The sequence below is a fragment of the Canis lupus genome, chromosome 18 (genome assembly GCF_011100685.1).
Source record: "Canis lupus familiaris isolate Mischka breed German Shepherd chromosome 18, alternate assembly UU_Cfam_GSD_1.0, whole genome shotgun sequence".
Classification (NCBI taxonomy): domain Eukaryota; kingdom Metazoa; phylum Chordata; class Mammalia; order Carnivora; family Canidae; genus Canis; species Canis lupus.
The window spans coordinates 13,492,088-13,504,538 of NC_049239.1; the positions used below are offsets into that span (position 1 = coordinate 13,492,088).

Here is a 12,451-nt window from a genome sequence, read left to right on the forward strand (position 1 = left end):
GTCCCTTGAATAGTATGTGAAACACTTAAGTTTCAAAGCAGTCTAATGACTCATTTTTTAGTAGACAGAAAATGGGAGAAGAAATTATGTTTCAGAATGTATTTATAACTTTTTTTGTCTAATCAGTGAGTTGAATTGGCCAATTGGTATATTCAGAACTTCTAGAAAAAAAAATCTATAAACTGTGGCTCCACTTAGTTCAGAGGAAACAGATGCAAGAATAAAAAGGAACATTTTTCTTTCTGAAATTTTTATCCTCACATGTACTTCTTGAGACAGAAAATATTTTTTAAGGAACTGCAATTTATCCCTTAGTTTTTTGGGCTTTTCCTTAGAATAATTCCAGTATTCAGGAGCAAAGAAGGCTAACTGTGGACATTGAAACTGATAAAACCCTTGGGAACGTTACAACTACAGCAAAATCTAAAAAAAATTACACAAGAAAGGTGTGAGAGGGAAGTAGCCCTACAATAACAGTCTGCACCTTTTTCCTGCCAAGATGTACCTGCTGATGGCATTCAGGTATAAAACACTCTTCAGAGATGAGATAGGAAAGACTGTTATATATGCCTCTCATTTAACCAACACATCTCTGCATTTCTCTCCTTGTATTCACTCTTCTCTCCTGTTAATATATATGAACTGTGCTTATAATTCCTAACAAAGAACAAAGTACCTAACAAAGAACAAGTACCCTGTTCTTGCATTAGATCCCATCTCTCAAGGGTTTTGCTTTAGCAGATCCCCTCTGTCTGTCATATGGTCAGTTTTTCTTCTTAAGTCTTTTTCCTGTCATATACAGCTATGCTAGTGTACCTTCTTCTGTTTAAAGACAGATCTGTGTTTTGACTACATTTCCTTCTTTGGCTCTGCTCCCCCATTTTAATTCTTCAGACTACAGAAAATTTCCCCAAAGTATTCTGCAGTTCGGTCTTTCTTTTTTAAATGTTTTTTTTTTTAAACATTTTATTCATTTATTCAGAGAGAGAGAGAGAGAGAGAGGCAGAGACACAGGCAGAGGGAGAAGCAGGCTCCATGCAAGGAGCCCGATGTGGGCCTCGATCCCGGGGCTCTGGGATCACACCCTGGGCTGGAGGCGGCGCTAAACCCACTGAGCCACCAGGGCTGCCCCAGTTCGGTCTTTTCCCTTCCCTTCCCTTCCCTTCCCTTCCCTTCCCTTCCCTTCCCTTCCCTTCCCTTCCCTTCCCTCTTCCCTTCCCTCTTCCCTTCCCTCTTCCCTTCCCTCTTCCCTTCCCTCTTCCCTTCCCTCTTCCCTTCCCTCTTCCCTTCCCTCTTCCCTTCCCTCTTCCCTTCCCTCTTCCCTTCCCTCTTCCCTTCCCTCTTCCCTTCCCTCTTCCCTTCCTTCTTCCCTTCCCTTCCCTTCCTTCTTCCCTTCTTTCTTCCCTTCCCTTCCCTTCCTTCTTTCTTCCCTTCCCTTCCTTCTTCCCTTCCCTTCCCTTCCCTTCCCTTCCCTTCCCTTCCCTTCCCTTCCCTTCCCTTCCCTTCCCTTCCCTTCTTCCCAAGATTTTTGTTTATTTTAGAGAGAGAGAGAATGGGGGGGTGGTTGCAGAGGGAAAGGGACAAGCAAACTCTGCACTGAGCCCAGTGCCCAGGGTTCAGCCCCACAACCCTGAGATCATGTGACCTGAGCTGAAATCAAGAATTGAACGCTCAACTGACTGAACCACCTAGGTGTCCCTCTTCCCAATTTTTATTGAAGAAGCTACACTGTCATTATAGAGTTGTCCTAAAGAATAAGTAATGCATATAGAATTAATAACAGTTTCTAATATGTGGCTTTTAGTAAAAAAAAATTTATAGTGAGTGATTATTATTTTTATATTTGCTGTATAAACATAGCCTTAACACAAAATGTATGCCACTCATAAATAAGTTGCACTAGATAAAAAGAGATAAAAGAATCTTAGATCTTAAAGGGATTTTTTAAAGGTTAGCCCTCGCCTCTGAATAGGTCTGAATTAAGACTTTCCCAGAAGGAGTGCTTTGAAAAGAAATTGCCAAAGGAGATTTCACTCTCAGCTTTTCCCAGCAATTATTCACAGAAAGTTTGATCTAATGTTTAAATTTCCAAGAGCAGTTTAATCTCATTCCCTCTTGTGTTGTCAAGAAAAGGGAAAAAATGAAAGCAATTATTCACATGCTGTCAATCCTAATGTACATCCTTTTTGTTAAAAGAATAAAGAGTTTTAAAGCCTTATTATCATCTGTTGAGGAATGGATACTGTGTTTTAATGTAGAAACCTGAAGCATCAATTCTTTATTATTTTTTAAAAGAATAATCACTATTATATTTTTTACAAATTTTTATTTTTATTTATTTTATTTTTTAAAAGATTTTATTTATTTATTCATGAGAGACACAGAGAGAGGCAGAGAGACATAGGCAGAGAGAGAAGCAGGCTCCATGCAAGGAGCCCGATGTGGGACTTGATCCTAGGACTCTGGGACCACACCCTGAGCTGAAGGCAGTTGCTCAACCATTGAGCCACCCAGGCGTCCCTACATATTTTTAAAAAGAAAATTTTATTTATTTGAGATAGAGAGAGAAAGAACATGAGTGGGGAGGAGGGGCAGAGGGAGAGGGAGAAGCAGACTCCCCACTGAGCAGGGAACCTGACAGATGGCTTTATCCCAGAATCCTGGGATCACGACCTGAGCTGAAGGCAGACACTTAACTGACTGAACCACCCAGTCGCTCCTGTTTTTAGTTTTTTAAATGTGACATTGGCAGTATCCATGTTAACTTGCTGACCTTGTTGGTTATGTTGAGATCATGGAGTAGAATGTCCCCTTTTTTGAAATACACGTTAAAGTATTTCAAGGGTGATAGGATATCATGTCAGTAACTTATTAACAAATGTTTCAGGGAAATTTTTTTTTAGTATACTTCCAAATTTTCTTTATGTTTAAGATTGTTCCAAAAAAATTAAAATATATAAAATATAATTTTAAGGGAAAAATGTTACCTATGATGTATTTCAGAAGCTTATAATTCAATAAAAAAAGATAACATTTGAAAAAGTAAGAATATGATCAGGCAGTTAACAGAAAAACACATCTGATAAATGTGAAAATATGTTCAGCTTCTTCTTAGATAACGAACTAATTAGGGAAATGCAAATAAGGTACTATTTCTCAATCATGAGATAGGCAAAGTCTAAGAATTAAGGTGAGTACTGGGTGTTGTACTATATGTTGGCAAATTAAATTTAGATTTTTAAAATCTAAGTATTTAATGTTGAACAATTAGATTTTTAAAATCTAAGTATTTAATGTTGAACAAGAGGAGAAATTCTTGTATACTGATTGTGGGAGAATGAAATGATTCAGCCACTTCACTCGGTTTTATCAAATTGTTAAAAGTGTGTATACCTTGTGATCTTATAATTTCTTTAATAAGAATATACCCTAGAGAAACTGTCATATATATATATATATATATTGCACTATTATTTGTAGTAATGAAAAATGGAAAACAGTCTTTCCTTCAGCTGAAATAAAGTGCTATCATTGGGTCTTGGTTTTTTAGAGAGCCTATGCCTTTGTACCTTGAACTTCACAAATATACTAAATTTTTTTTCTCCTTCCTCGTGTGGGAGAGAATGACCAGAATGGGTTGGAGTTGGCTATTTTCCTTCCCCAGATCATGTAGGTTTTGATAATACCCCCAGAAGGTCAGGCTCTGGTTAACTAGTTCCCCTGAGGGCAGGCTTTGTTGAGAACACAGTCCTCTGGTGTATTTCACGATGGTTCCTTTTTTTCCTGCTGGAGCAGAAGGGGATTTTTCTCCAATATTTACTGTGAGAACCTACTTGAATTCCTGGATGTGACTCTCGCAATATAGTGGGCCCCATATGACTGGGTATACCTGGGAGCTTTTAATTCTAGGAGCTGCCCACTGTAAGCCTCTAGCAGTTCTTCAGTTACAGTTTAAGTTTTCCTTCCCTAGCAATGGCTTCCACCGTCTATTTTCTGCTATCAAGGCTCTGATCCCATACGTGGAGACTTCCTGTATTTACCTGTCATTCTCTCTGATTTTGGGGGCAGTGGTTTGCCAGGTGGCCTCCCTTCTCTTACAGGCTCAAGAGTTGTTAATTTCTCAGTATGTTCGTCATTTTATTTGTTGTTAGAACAGAGTGGCAACTTAGAAGCTCCTCATATTTGGAATCAGAAATGGAAGTTGCTAACTCAGATCTTTACCCCCTATAACTCACTTGTTTCTTCTTTGATGTTTTTAAGAGTAAGACAACTGACCCAAAATGGGGTTATGCTAAATCCCACATCACCAAACTGAGACCAGTCTATCAGGAATCACCTAAATTAGTACTAGTAAGGTAATCTGCTCTACTCCCCTCCCCTTAAAGGAAAGTGACCTTGCCATAACCAATTTGCTTTTTTTGTCTAATATAACTTCTCTGTTCCTGTTCCCTTTTGCCTATAAGTCTTTCATTTCGTACAGCTCCTGAGAGCTCCTTTCTATTTGCTAGATTTGTTGCTGCCTGATTCATGAATCATTGAATAGAATAGAATAGAACAGAATAGAATAGAATAAATAAAATAAAATCTTTAAAATTTAGTCAGTTGAATTTTATTTTTTAACAACGTCCATATGGATCTTTCTTTATATTTGAAGTTTAGTAATTTCTTTAGGATATATCTTGACATCAAATGCTTTGTATCATTTTTTTTTCTGAATTAGAATATGTTCTCTTTTATAGGTTTACTTTAATTGTATATTTGAATATTTTTATTTTTCATTTCTTTTCAGGAACTTTAATTATGCGCATGTTCCATGTTATTTGCTTTCCATTTCTAATATCTTTTCCATAATTATTATATATCTTTTGGTCTTATTTCATATGATTTTTCTCTTGCTCATTTCCCATTTCTGATTGTGTTTTCACCTTTGATCATTATATTGCATTGTTATTTCTAATGTGTTCTTAAAGTCTGTTATGTATTTACACTAACAATATTCCCTGTAGTTACTTTGAGACAGTGTAAAACTGAGTAACTCTTCCTGTTGTTTCCTTTGGGAATTTCTTGGGCAACTTAAATTCCTTTCCTTCCCTCTTCCTTCCCTCTTAATCTGTATTAGGTTCTGTATTGTTTGTTTCTCATTGTTACTCATCTTTGCAAGGTACTGGCTGTTTGTTGAAGAATAATACTGGGATGGTTATATAGAGAGATGAAGACAAACTATAACTAGGATTAAGTTTTTATGTTTAGTAACCATTCACCAACTTAATTCCTTCTATCTTGGAAACACATCTTTCCTCAAACTTTGGATCATTCTAGAGCTTAATGTGAGTCCCTGAAAAGCCATTTAGGCAATTTTTGTGTGGAAACTTCACATTCTCTGCTTTTCTTTCCTCTTTCACCTCATTTTACCTCTAAGAGTCTCTGCAAACTAGAGGGTTATTTATTATACAGTGTAAATATCATTTTATTATGGTTTCTCCTTCAGTTTTTCTTTGTTGCCATACTGCAATATTAAACCTTTTTTAGCTTCTTCCCTGGCTCATGCATGTCACCCTATTGCAGCTCTAAGCAAAGAATTTGTTGGATAGCTTGCTTAAATTTTTACTATTAATTTTAAGGGCAGTTTTGTTTTTGCTAATGGTCTAAGATGACAGCTATCTGGTTCCTTCTTCATTTTGATTTATCCACAGCATTTGGCATACATAATCTCAAGTTTGAGGTATTAATTGATTCCTTGTTTTTTGTTTCTTCCTTTTTTTGAAGTATATTTTTTTCTGTAGTTCTTTTTTGTTCTTATTTTCATTGGCTTTTAAGGGAAGAGAGTAGAAAAATGACTTTACCATTGGTAACCAGAAATCACTCTTAGGTTTTGGTTTTTTGCTTTTTTTTTTTTTTTTTTTTTTTTTAAGGAATTCTTGGTTTCTTCTATCACTTTATTTTTTTTTAAGCTTTTTTTTTAAAGAGGTTTTATTTATTAGAGAGAGAGCACTGAGTGGGGGGACAGAAGGAGAGGGAGAAGCAGGCCCCCCACTGATCAGAGAGCCCAAAGCAAGGCTTAATCAGAGCCTGGAATCATGAGGTGAGCTAAAGGCAGATACTTAACTGACTGCAGAGCCATGCAGGTGCCCCTCTTCTATCATTTTAATAAAACTTAGTTTATGACACTCTTTTGTTTCTTGATTCTCCTAAAGCTAACTGATAATGGCATCAGTTTTTCTGTTTAAATTATTCTTTCTCCTCTTCCTTTATATAGCTCTTCTATGTTCAGTTGATTATTTTTATCATGTTTATATCTTGAACAAGATGTGTTTAGCTTGTGAGGATAAAAATCTTTAAGTACTGAGGTTGTAAGTAAGAAAAATGAAACCTCTAGAACTAGTTGAACCAAAGACTATGATCTCGTTTTTTCTGTTTCAGTTTCTCCAAATATAAGCAGAAAATAATACTTTCTGTATCTGGTTGTATTTACTATTAAGAGAGTGATAGGTTGATATGTCTCATAATTCTTTATAATAAAACTAAGCTATGCATATTCCAGGTATTTGATTAGTATTTTCTGACTTTCACAAAGGCACTATGTACCCCTTCTTCATTGTTGAGTTCATTCTGTGTATTACATATGCAATAATTGCAGATTGTTACAGATTACCTCTCTAGTCCCTTTATGCTTTTCCTTAATGGTCTGCACAGCACTGCAAATAATTTTTAACATTAATTAGACCTTGATTTCAAACAGGAGTTATTCATTGTTAAAACCAATATCTCTCTCATAGGTGTTTTCTTTTATTGCTTTCCACTATTATTAGACTAAAAAATAATAGCATCTCTTTGCTGAGGATACATGTAATTCTTTTCTAAACTTAGAATTGTTGAAAAACTAATGAAGCAGCTTTAAAACACAGCCTCTGGTTGTCTTGATTTCTTGCCCTTTTTAAAATAGGATAAACTAATCAGTCATGGGCTCTTCCATATGTCTTTAAAACTTAATTTGGATTGGAATTTATAGTTTTCTTTTTCTGTTTCTAAAGATTTTATTTATTTCAGGGGTGCCTGGGTGGTTCAGCTGGTTAAGCCTCTGCCTTCAGCTTAGGTCATGATCCCAAGGTCCTGGAATTGAGTCCTGCATCAGGCTCCCTGCTCAGTGAGGAGCCTGCTTCTCCCTCTGTCCCTCCCTCTGCTTATACTTTCTTGCATTCTCTCTCTCTCAAATAAATAAATAAATAAAATCTTTTTTAAAAAATATTTTTATTATTTTTAGCTTGGATATGCTTTTTGTAATAACAGATTTTGTTATATTTGAAAATTTTTATTTTCATATTTCTTTGTCACTTGTAAACAGGGGGACCTGGACGATCTACTATGCCAACCCCAGGAAACACTGCAGCTTTCCGTGCTTCCCTCTGGACCAATATGGAGAAACTTGTGGATCATATTTGTACTGTTTGTGGACAGGTAACTATTTTAGAGAATAGAAAGAACATTAATTACGGATTAATGCCTTGAATTCTAAGTCGTGTGACCTTCCGAAGGTTTCTGAAAATCTCCAAGCTTTCAAAATACCTACATTAGCTGATTATAATATATGTAGAGGCCCTAACAAAATGTCCTTTCCTTCCCTTGCTGTTTCTGGTGCCTAAGCTTTACATTTGTTTCATTTTGAAAATACCTAGTTATGTACATTCTCCCTGTTTCTGCTGTTTTTAGGTACAACATCTACAAAAAATATTAGCCAAGAAGAGAGATCCTGTTTCTCATATTTGTTTCATTGAAGAAATAGTTAAGGTATGTTTAAATGAAAATATTTTTATCTCTTTATGGAAAAATGCAGAAGACAGGAACAAGCATTATTTGTATTCCTACCTTACAGAGTGCTTGCTTATTTGTCAAATAGCCATAGAAATAGTATTTCTTTTTCTTTTTCCTTTTTTTTTTTTTTTTTTTGAGAGAGAGGTGGGGAGAGAGAGAAAAATTCCAAGCAAGCTCCACCTAGTGGAGTGGGGCTTGATCTCATGACCCGAGATCTAGACCTGAGCTGAAATCAAGAGTCAGACACTCAAAAAATAAAATAAAATAAAATAAAATAAAATAAAAAAATAAAAGAGTCGGACACTCAATAGACTGAGCCACTCAGGCACACCTGGAATTATATTTTCTTTTTTTAAAGATTTTATTTATTTATTTATGAGAGACGCAGAGAGAGGCAGAGACATAGGCAGGGGGAGGAGAAGCAGACTCCATGCTGGGAGCCTGATGTGGGACTTAATCCCGGGATTCAGGATCACACCCTGAGCCAAAGGCTCAACTGCTGAGCCACCTAGGTGTCCCTAGAATTATATTTCTTTTTTTTTTTTTAAAGATTTTATTTATTTATTCATGAGAGACACCCAGAAAGAGAGAGAGGTAGAGAGAGAAGCAGGCTCCATGCAGGGAGCCCAACGTGGGACTTGATCCCGGGTCTCCAGGATCAGGCCCTGGGCTGAAGGCGGTGCTAAACCACTGAGCCACCTGGGCTGCCCTAGAATTGTATTTCTTGACAACAACAAACTTACTTTCTTTTTTTTTTTTTTTAACAACATACTTTCTTTATAACATATGTATAAACATACTTGTTTATTGAGTAGATGCTACCAGTAATACTTTTTATAGACTAATTTCTAAATGCATAAATTGATTTCTAATTTTCCATCGTATAAATGATTTACTGTAAATATTTTTAAAAGTTCTATTAGAGAATAAGGTGCAAATTTGGAGTAAATAAGAGATTTATTAGTAGTTATTATATCTTACAAAGTCTTTACTGAAAGTGGCGGAACCCATTCAGTTGTTAATTTTTCTTATAAAGCACATTGCTGTATCCCATTTTTTATATTCTGAAATTCTCCCTTCTGTCATCCACCAAGCTACTGGCCTCATGGGCCATAAGAATTACTTCTATGCATAGAAATCCCTGATTCTACATTTTATTCATTCATCTTGATATATTTTAATAAGGAATTATAGACTAATTAATTATTCTGTTCATCATATAATCCTGACACATAAGTGTTCCAAAGAAAAAAATTCTCTAAGTTTCCAGTGTTATAGTATTATTTCCTTTGTAAGTTCAAAATTTAAACATTTTATATATTGTGTTATCTCCAAGACCACCCCCAAGTTTGGTCATTTGCTAGGACGACTCACAGTATTCAGTCTATAGTGGTGCTTGTGCAGTGATATATTACAGTGAAAGGATTTGAATCAAAATCAGCTTCAAGAAAGGATAATAAGCAATAGGGAAAAGACAAATAGGATGAAGTCTAGAGTCAAGTAGTTGCAAGCTTCTAAGAGTCCTCCCACTGGAGGTAGACAGGACACCTTTAATTCCTCTGGTAGCACGTGGTAACAGGATGTACAAAATGTCCTCTAAGGAAGCTCACCTTGCACCAGGAATTCAGAGTTTTAATCAGTTACTGCCAGCCATGAACCAAAATTCCAGACTCCCAAAAGAAAAGTAGCTGTTCAGTGTAAACCACTTTATTTGTATAAACAGTTTAGGTATAGTGAGCGTTCCTATCAGAGAGTTATGAGGACTCTCTCAAAAAATCCAAGTCCCAGGTGCCAGCCAAGAACCATCCTTGCAAGTAGGCATTCTAGCTATGGCAATCTCAGACCTGCTGTGTAAACTCATTTTTACACATGTACTTCTATTAGTATATACCTACTTACATTATCCTGCTTCATATTTAGCTTTTAATTGTATGAAAGAAACAAGATGCTTTTGTCAATTTACATAGTAATTTTTAAAAGTTTTTAAAATTTCATTTAGTTAACTTATAGTATTATATTAATTTTAGGCTTAGGCTTAGGGTATAGTGATTCAGCAATTCCAAAAATCATCCAGTGCTCATCCTCAACAAGTGCACTCCTCAGTCCCCATCACCTATTTCATCCATCCCACTGCCTCCCTCTCCTCTGGTAACCATCAGTTTGTTCTCTTTAGGTAAGAGTCTGTTTCTTGGTTTATCTCTCTTTTTTCCCCCTTTTGCTAATTTGTTCACGTATGAGTAAAATCTTGTGGTATTTGTCTTTTCTGACTTATTTTGTTTAGCATTATACTCTAGCTCCATCCATGTTGTTGGAGATGGCAAGATTTCATTTTTTTTTTCGTGGCCAAATAATATTCCAGTATTTGTGTGTGTCTCTGTATATATCACATCTTTTTTAGTGGTGTCTTTATCTGGTTTGGAGATCAGAGCAATGCTGACTTCATAGAATGAATTTGGAAGTTTTCCTTCTTGTTCTGTCTTTATATCTTTGTGAGCTAGTATGTGATTTATTCTGGAGAATATTCTGTGTGTACCCGAAAAGAATATGTATTCTGCTGTTTCAGAATGGAATGTTCTGACTATATCTCTTAAATCCATTTGGTCCAGTGTGTCATTCAAAGCCTTGTTTCTTTGTTGATTTTCTGTTTAGATTATCTATCTATCTATTGATATAAGTGAAGTGTTAAAGTCTCTTACTGTTATTATTTATTATCAATTAGTTCCTTTATGTTTGTTATTAACTGTTTTATGTATTTGGATGCATAAATATTTACAATGTTATATCTTCTTGTTGGATTGTCACCTGTAGGATTATATAGTGTCCTTTGTCTTTTGTTACAGACTATTTTATTTTTTATTTTTATTTTTTTTAAAGATTTATTTATTTATTCATGAAAGACACAGAGTGGGAGACAGAGGCAGACACATAGGCAGAGGGAGAAGCAGGCTCCATGCAGGGAGCCCGATGTGGGACTCAATCCCAGATCCTGAGATCCCAGGATCACGACCTGAACCAAAGACAGGTGCCCAACCGCTGAGTCACCCAGGCGTCCCTGTTACAGACTATTTTTTTTTTAATTTTTATTTATTTATGATAGTCACAGAGAGAGAAAGAGAGAGAGGCAGAGACATAGGCAGAGGGAGAAGCAGGCTCCATGCACTGGAAGCCCGATGTGGGATTCGATCCCGGGTCTCCAGGATCGCGCCCTGGGCCAAAGGCAGGCGCCAAACCACTGCGCCACCCAGGGATCCCTGTTACAGACTATTTTAAAGTCTGTTTTATCCAATACAATTATTGCTATTCCAACTTTCTTTGGAAATCTGTTTGCATGATAGAGGTTTCTCTGTCCTCCCACTTTGAATCTGCTGGTGCCTTTAGGCCTAAGGTGAGTTTCTTGTAGGCAGCATACAGATTGGTCTTGTTTCTTTTTGTTTTTTGGTTTTTGTTTTTGTTTTGTTTTGTTTTTTTGTTTTTGTTTTTGTTTTTTTGAGAGAGAGGGAGTGTGGTAGGGGACAGAGGGAAAGAGAATTCCAAGAAGACTCCATCCCTAGCCCAGAGTCTGATGCGGGGCTCAGTCACAGAACCCTGAGATCATGATCTGAGCCAAAATCAGGAGTCGGACAATTAACCATCTGTGCCACCCAAGTGCCCCCTTGGTCTTGTGTTTGTTTGTTTTTTAGCCATTCTGTCACCCTATGTCTTTTGATTGGAGCATTTATGTCATTTACATTCAAAGTAATTATTGATAGATGTGTTTATTGTCACTTATTACCTGTTTATGGTTATTTTTGAAGATTTCTCTGATCCTTTCTTGTCTTTCTTTCATGGTTTACTGGTTTTCTTTAGTGATATATTAGGATTTCTTTCTCTTTCTTCTTTGTATATTATTGGTTTTTGATTTGTGGTTACCATTTGGTTTGTATATAACGTCTTCTGTATATAGCAGTCTATATTAAGTTGATGGTTGTTTAAGTTTGAACCTCCTCCCTCCATGTTTACTCCTCTCCTCCCCATGTTTTAGAGATATGTTGTCATATTTCACACCTTTTTATTTTGTAGGTTTGTTAGTAACTGTTTTATGTATTTGGATGCATAAATATTTACAATGTTACATCTTCTTGTTGGATTGTCACCTTTAGGATTATATAGTGACAGATTTTTTACAAAAATATTTATTTTTATTTATTTATTTATTTATTTTATTGCTTTTGTGTTTCCTTACTTTAGCATAGCATACTATTACTTTGTTCTCTCCTTTTCACTGATAAAATCCCCTTTAATATTTCTTCCTTTACTGACTTAGTGGTCATGAATTCCATTAGTTTTTGTTTGGGAAAATTTTTATCTCTCCTATTCTGCAGGATAGCCTTGCTGAATATTGTATTATTGGCTTCAGGTTTTTTCCCTTCAGTACTTTGAATATATCATGCCATTCCCTTTTGTGTTGGAAAGTTTTTGCTAAAAAATCCTCTGGTAGCCTTATGGAGTTTCCCTTTTATGTAACTGTGTTCTTTTGTCTTGCTACCTTTAGGGCTTTTTTGTACTATATTTTGCTATTTTAATTGTAATATGTTTTGGTGTGTATCTGCTTTTCTTGATGTTATTGGAGGTTCTCTGTGCCTCCTGGTTCTGGATATTTGTC

General features: G+C 35.9%; 1 protein-coding gene across 1 annotated transcript in view; it reads left to right on the forward strand.

Annotated features, from left to right (window-relative positions):
* Nucleotides 1-12,451, forward strand: part of COG5 (component of oligomeric golgi complex 5) — a 298,141-nt gene that overhangs the window by 166,494 nt on the left and 119,196 nt on the right. Inside the window, exons 9-10 of the mRNA XM_038562706.1 lie at nucleotides 7,343-7,455; nucleotides 7,708-7,785. Coding sequence (XP_038418634.1) covers nucleotides 7,343-7,455; nucleotides 7,708-7,785 — 191 coding nt within the window. The remainder of the gene's footprint in view (nucleotides 1-7,342; nucleotides 7,456-7,707; nucleotides 7,786-12,451) is intronic.